The 7618-nt window shown below is 29.0% G+C and overlaps 1 protein-coding gene across 1 annotated transcript; it reads right to left on the reverse strand.

Moving 5' to 3' along the window:
• Nucleotides 1–388: 388 nt before the first annotated feature.
• Nucleotides 389–1160, reverse strand: BDCG_16634 (uncharacterized protein; the record flags this gene model as incomplete). The annotated part of the gene is made up of 3 exons (XM_045425840.1): nt 389–676; nt 903–953; nt 1074–1160. 3 exons carry the CDS (start codon nt 1158–1160, stop codon nt 389–391), a joined length of 426 nt encoding a protein of 141 aa, XP_045280210.1.
• Between the last annotated feature and the right edge of the window lie 6458 nt (nt 1161–7618).

The following is a 7618-nucleotide window of genomic DNA, read 5'->3' on the forward strand; positions in this document are numbered from 1 at the left end:
TATTATCAATGTATAAAAGTAAATAAACAATCTTGATTAATCTCTGTCATATTTCTTGAAATATATTAATATTATGAAAGAGAGTGTTACTAAATTGTGTTATCAGATGATATTATTAAAAATATATTAATATTATGAATATCAATGTTGAAAAAATGTTGATACTTATACATTATAGTGATTTGTGAATCATGATAGTTAAATATATATATATATATATATATTTTTCCTGACTTGATTACAACTTGTACAATAATTTTTAAAAACTCAAAATTAATTTCAATTATTAATAATTATGAACTTATAACTAACTAATATAAAAAGAAAAAAACTTTTTCTACTCATCATCTTTCTTCTCTTTCTCATTCTTCTTATCATTCTTCATAATTCACTTCTTATTCTTCTTCTTCTTCTTCTTCTCCTCATCTGAGATGATAATCATCTCAAAATCTCTCTTCACTGCCTTCTCAGAGAAGAGTTCCTGCTGCTTTCTCTCAGTCAGGTCAACCTGCACCTCAAAATCCCGCATTTCCTGATCTGCTGTCTCAGGTTCCACCTCAGTGACAAGTAGATTGATATGCTCAGAGAGCAGGGCTGTCTTCTCAATATTCTGAATCATGAAGTGTATTTGAGATCTGAACAAGACCTCAATCCTCTTCTTCTCTGTCAGCTTCTGCTAATCAATTAGAGAACAGAAGTATTATCAAAAATTGTTATCTCTCAATAAATAAAAAACTTACCAGTTTTGACTTCTTTATCTTCTACTTCAATATTCTCTTAATCTTCTTCTATCACTACTTATTTACAGCAACACTCTTCTTCTCTCTCTCTCTCTTTATCTTAATCTTAAATTATTCTTGAGACTTCTTCTGATCTCATCACTGCTGTATGAGACTCTTCACTGTCTTCTTCTTCAATCTCTTACAGATGATGCTATCTGCATTATTTCTATACTTAGTTCAGTCTAAATCTATCAGAAGTATTACTTAAAATTGTTATCATTCTACTCTCTTACAGAGCCTTTTCAAGATATTATAATGTGTCTTACAATCTGTCTTCTCTTGCTTGAACACCTTCTTCTTCTCTCTCTTCAATCTGTGACAGCGCTCATGCGCCTTGATGGTCCGCAGAACTGCAGAATATTTGAAGAGGAATGACATGATTGATTTCGGTGAGTATTGAAGAGAGGTGAAGGCAGAAGAGACAGTCAGAAATGATATGATAATAGTGATGATGATGATAATAATGATAATGATAATAATGATGATAATAATGATGATGATAGTGATGATAATAATGATGATGATGATGATAATGATAATGATAATAATAATAATGATGAAAGAGAGAGTGCATTGAAATATATTACTGACTTATCAAATATAAAGAGACTCAAAGAAAATATTAACAGCTTTCAGCAATGTACAGAAACAGCTACAGTATTGTATAGCAACATCATCTTCATTCAATACATACACTGTCAATATTCTTTGTATACAGTTATCATATAATCTGTATCAGAGATACATGCAGAAAACAGATCTTTGTTACTAGGACAAATGATTGCAGCAATTCTCTATTTTCATATTATAAAGATAAGTTATTCTCATTTCTTTCTTCTCTCTTTTCTCTTATTCAATCAATCACTAATTCTAAGCTGGTATGAAAACTATTAAAACACTCTCAGAAATTCTCAAATTGAAGAGTATAGACTAATCAAATTTCAAATGCAGAAGAAATCAAATTATCTCCTATCTTCTACAGATTCAATTACTCATTCTCTCTTAAATAAAACAGCAGTTGTGTCCCCCCTTCTTCCCTCCCAATCAAATGAAACATGGCCTGTGAAAAGTGAGTACCACGCCAGGCCATAATGATCAACACAGCCTCAGCACACAGGGCTGCATATGCGCAGCATGTGCTGAACTGAGAGACTGTGTGAGTTGCAAACCAGCAGCAGCATCTCAGGGAGAGCTGTGCAGTGTGAGAAAGCTGCAACTCTCAGTCACATGTGCAGAGAGTGAATCATCACAGTAAGTGCATGTGCATTGAAGTAATGCTTTTTGATAACACTCAGTCTCTGATATGATGAAAATAGAGTCTCTTCATGAGATCTGTTTCTATCAGAAGTCTGAGAATCTTATATTCTTCAAGATCATCTTCACATGTCTTGTCTGTGAAATCAATGAGAAGAATTATCAATTTCAGCATTCTGTTCTTAATGCTATTCAAGTGACAGCAGAGTTCACCCTGGCTACACTTTTTAAGTGTATATTTTCTAATTATTCATATTTATATAGATATATACTGATTATTTATTAGATGATATTAAGACAATAACTCATTACAGCTGTGTTACTCTCACTGTGAGAAATACACAGTTGATGATGAATATTATGAAGACTCTGAGAAGTAAGTATTTTGAGAATACTGCAGCTCTGTGACCTTGATTTTTTTTTATTTTTATTTTTTATTTTTTTCTTTTTCTTTTCTTTTTTTTTTTTAATTTTCTTTCTCTTTCTGTCTCTTTTTTTCTTTCTCTTCTTTTTTTCTTTCTCTTTTTTTGTTTTTTTTTTTTTTTTGTTTTGATTTTTTCTTGTTGTTTTGTTTTTTATTTTTTTATTATTTTTTGTATTGTACATTTTTTTTTTAATTAAAATGATATTGATTATAATCTGTGTTCAGAAAAGTAATGATATTTGATAACACTCTCTGTTGAATTTTCAATAAATGAGTACTATGTTATGATATTATGTAAGTGAGAAATGATTTCATGATCTCATTTGATGTTATTTTGAATAATGAAATCAGAATGAAAATGTGACTAAGAATTCAAACATATTCTTTATCTGAGACTAGATTTTTATTTGAAAAGTGAATCTGAGATCTTTAATATTTGAAATAACGGGATTTGGAATCAATGTAATGAACACAAATCATGACCAGAAGTAATGCTTTTAGGCAACATGACAACTGTAAAGTTTGATCCTGGTCTCAGACACGGTCACACGGTCAGTCTAGTTAGAACTGTGTAATGAGATCTGTCAAATTGATAATAAGACTATCAAAAATTCTGATCCTGGTCTCAGACACGGTCACATGATCAGTCTAGTATCACTCTCAGATCTCTTAAGAGAAATAGATGCAAATCTGTGAAAGAAGAAGTTTTGTTCAATTATCTGAAATACTGCATGTGAAGAGACTTTTCTCACACTGAGAAAATGTGTAATAACATTCTCAGTGCTTATTCAATCAGATCATGATAAATCTTTCTATATTAAGATGAATATATTTAAATGAGCTATCAGAGATGCTTTTTTACAGATGAGTAAGAATAGCAAGCTGCACTCAGTGATGTATAATGATAGAAAACTATCAGATATTAAGCTCAATTACTCAGTATATGAAAAGAAATTACTAGTGATCAAGTATACACTGATGTTATGAAATAGATATATTGATAATAAGTATATAATAACAGTGATTATAGATTATGAAAGTCTTGTCTATCTATAATCAATGATAAAATCTTTCAAACACTTAGCATGTTAAATCTTGAAGTTTTAAGTGTATAATCTTTATATTAAATACTGAAAGGAATTGAATACTGTGATATCTGATATAATCAGTTACAGACCTGATTTTATAAGTGAGAATTCTATGAATCAGATATAAGAGAAGTTCATATTAAATATACTGAGAGAGTGTAAGAAATCAGAATAAGTGAATATAATAATCTCTTACTTAGAGAATAGCAAAGTATCAGATAATAAGTAATTTATAAAAGTAGTAAAAGAGATACTTCTGAACTTTAAACTAAGAAAATTGAAAAATGATGTTATACTTTACTGTGATCTAGAATATGTGAAAGCTTTCTATCTAGAACATTCATTTAGACATGACTTAATAACTTATATGCACAAGAAATTCAGTCACTTAGAAAGCTCTGAACATATAAATGTACTTAAATCAAGAGTATACTGATTAAGCATGACTGAGAACATTCAGATATACACTTATAAGTGTCTGAATTATCAGATTGTGAAAGAATCTAAGAAAGAATTAGAATATAAGAAAGTGTAATATCAGATAAAGTATACAATACAATTATTTAAATGATGAGAGATGAATCTTATAGACATACTATTATGAATATTAAATGAAAATCAATGAATAATCACTGTTATTGATTATGCTACTGACTGATCAGTTGTGAAAGCAGTTTCAGAGATAATAGAGAAGATGATAATGAAGTTTCTATATAATAAGATCTATATTAACTATGAAATGCTGTGTGAGATTCTAACTGATAATGATGTAAATCTTGTAGAAGAAGTGATGAGGCATTTCATGAGCCAGTTACAGACAAGACATTGTAGAACAATATTATATCATTCACAGATAAACAGAAAGATGAAACACTTGAATAAAATCTTAAGCAACATGCTGATAAAATATCTAGTAAGTAAGCTGATGGGATTATGAGATAAATATCTCAGTCAGATACTATTAGCTACGCGAATTCAGCAGTATGCAGTCTTCAAGTGTTCATTATTCTATCTGTTGTATGAATTGCATTCACACATTCTGAAGAATGCTTCAGAAAAGATGAGAAAGAGAACAGTGATTACAGATATATCAGTTATGAATACAGTAGAAACAATAGTTGTGAATACAACAGTTATAAATACAGCAGTTGTGAATATGAAATCAAGATTGAAAGAGATCAGTCACATATGTATAAAAGCTAACAAGTTACTTCTGAATCAAGCAATTCAATCAAAAAGAATATGAGACTCACTAGTTAAGAAATTAAGTCTCAATGTGATTCAAAGGTTGCTTAAGCCAGCGTACGATTACAGGCGTACGCCGGCTTCTTATATATTGTAATATCATATGCTAATTTAATTAGTGGCCGCTATGGCCTCTTTACACTCATAAGTAGACTGGCTGCTGAGATCATGAATTTCACATTTGATCTCATTTGATCTGATCTCATACATTTCTTGGCGTGAGTCCCACCAGGACCAAGCCTCAAAAAAATCTGAAAATGAACCATTTCTGAGAGAAATGATGTGAAAAATGACCAGATTTAATTCAAGAACAGTGAAATGAGAGTAATTTTCCAGAATAAACTGTGAAAGATGATCATTCTTTTAAAATCAGAATGAGACTGAGACTGAAGATCAAAATCAGTCTCATTCAGTTTATTCAGTGATTACTTATATAATCAGAATTTAGTAATGATTATTGATAACACTCATGAAATAACTAAATACATTCTTATACAAGTTTATTCTTCACTTTCTTATGAAAACTACACTTCTCTGATATACTGTGATCAGAGGTATTAAACTGTCTGATAATTTTATATTTTACAATCATGAGTTTCTTAATTATTTCTCCTTGTAATTGTCCCTGATGATAGTGATAAATATCTCAACTTGAGTTAAACTTTCACTTCATTCTCACCCCTGTCAATGAAATTATCAGAATATCATGTGTCATCAGTGCAATAGTTGAATATATACTCTCAACAATTTTCTATAACTCTAGAATTGATTTGGTGTGTAAATTCATTGAATCATCTTGAAGATAGCAGTCAAATTCAGTTTTACAAGTATGTAGTTTTGTCTGATTTTCAGTTGTAATCAATGTATGCAAGTCCTGTTTTAAAGTTAGTATTATAGTTCTATGTGATATGAAGTGTTATCAAAGATTGTTACTTACTAGGGAATTGTATTTCACTGTCTTCACATCTTAAATATCTGCTCATTCAAATCTCTGATAGTTGGCATTGTAGTAGTCTCAGGCTAATTTGATATATGAGTCTCATTTCTCCTCTGTTCAATCTTGAGAAGTGTAGATATTAACTCAATGAGAGGAATCTAGTAGAGCTGCTACAGCATAGTACTCTGCAAAAGATTGTTTCATTTTGCTGTAGTAATATGCCAGTTTATCTCTTACAGTAACAATAGCCTGCACTATAGTATTATCTCAGACTGAATTTCTTTTTAAGTGATTCAACTGCTTCTCAAGATGAGTAAATAAACTGTTATACACTCATCAGACTGACTGCAGTATTGATATACAAGTGATTGAGACTGTCTTTGTTATCTTATAAAACTGAAACAGTAAATCAATTATATATTTCAACTGAGTTCACTTTATATCAGAAAGTTTCAATATCTGAATCTTTTTCTAATCAGAGTGTTACACTCAATGATTAATTATCTGACACAATTAAAGAGTCTGAACAGTTATCTTATATATTGAACTTCACTGTGTTCTAACATTCTGTATCATATTCAGTGATATGACTGATTTATTTATTTATTGAATATTATGAAATTATTGTTATTATTTAGAAGAGATATAAATCACATTAGTAATGTTTTAAATCTATGATATTTAAATTATTAGTCAATCTATTCAAAATTAACAGTAGTGTTATCAAAAAGAGTTATTAAAAAGCAATATTAAAAAGTGTTATCAAAAAACATTATCTTTTATAAAGTGAATATAAAAGTTACTTGAGTAATTACTTTCATCTTATTCTCATCTCAAGAATCAGCCATCTCATTATTCTTCATCTTGATATTAAGATTTCTTATCAGTATTTATATCACAAGTTGAATCACATGAGTAATGCAGAGAATATAACCTTATTTATTATTTTGAAAATGCAAAGTCAATTTTTGCTTCAAGCTCTTTATCATAGTGTAGTTATTCACAGCATTATCAGTTATAATTGTAAGAAGACTGAGACTAATATCTCAATAGTTATTTTTAATCACAGTCATTAATATCTCTGTTATATAATTCTTAGTATAACTACTGATCAATGATTCAAATTCAATTAATATCTCTTAATAAGTTCAGTTCTCATCAATGTAATAACATGTAACTTTTATAAATGTAAGATTATTTATACTAGTTTATACATTCACTGTGAGAGACACTCTTTGATGATTCTTTAACTCTGATTCTAGATATTGTATATTGACTTTGTAGTGTATCTTGAGATTGAACTGAAGACAGAATTAATGTAAAATATAAAGATTTGAATTAAGCATTTAAAGAAGTGTTCAGAATTCAGGGTTTTTAATTAATTGAAGAGAAAGATTCAGAGATATATATATACAAAGTAATTATTCACAAAAGTTATCAGATAAGAGTTATGAAATCAGAGTACTGATACAGAGTTATTTTCACATGATTTTCTTCAAATTAGAAAGTTAGTATTATTAAAAATCATTATCTGATAGAGTAACTTATCAACTCAGTAGTAATTTTCTGATTATTTTTCTTTTATTATCTGTATTCTGATAACTTCAGATGTTGAAAAATTTCTTCAGAGCTATAATCAGTTCATGATAAATGTTTTTAAATAAAGTTGTAGTGATTATAGTAGAGAGATAACTCTTCAGTAATCTACAATACAATCTGTTAATAATTATTTCATAGTTTATCTTAATATTTGTATTGAGTTTTTCATAAATTTCATGACCTGGAATCAGATGTGAAGAATGAAGTGATCATTTATTATAATTGAAAGAGAGTATTCTATGTTAAATTGTAAATAATATAGACTTTGTGATTCATAGTGATTTCTTGA

Source organism: Blastomyces dermatitidis (genome assembly GCF_000003525.1).
Source record: "Blastomyces dermatitidis ER-3 genomic scaffold supercont1.3, whole genome shotgun sequence".
Classification (NCBI taxonomy): domain Eukaryota; kingdom Fungi; phylum Ascomycota; class Eurotiomycetes; order Onygenales; family Ajellomycetaceae; genus Blastomyces; species Blastomyces dermatitidis.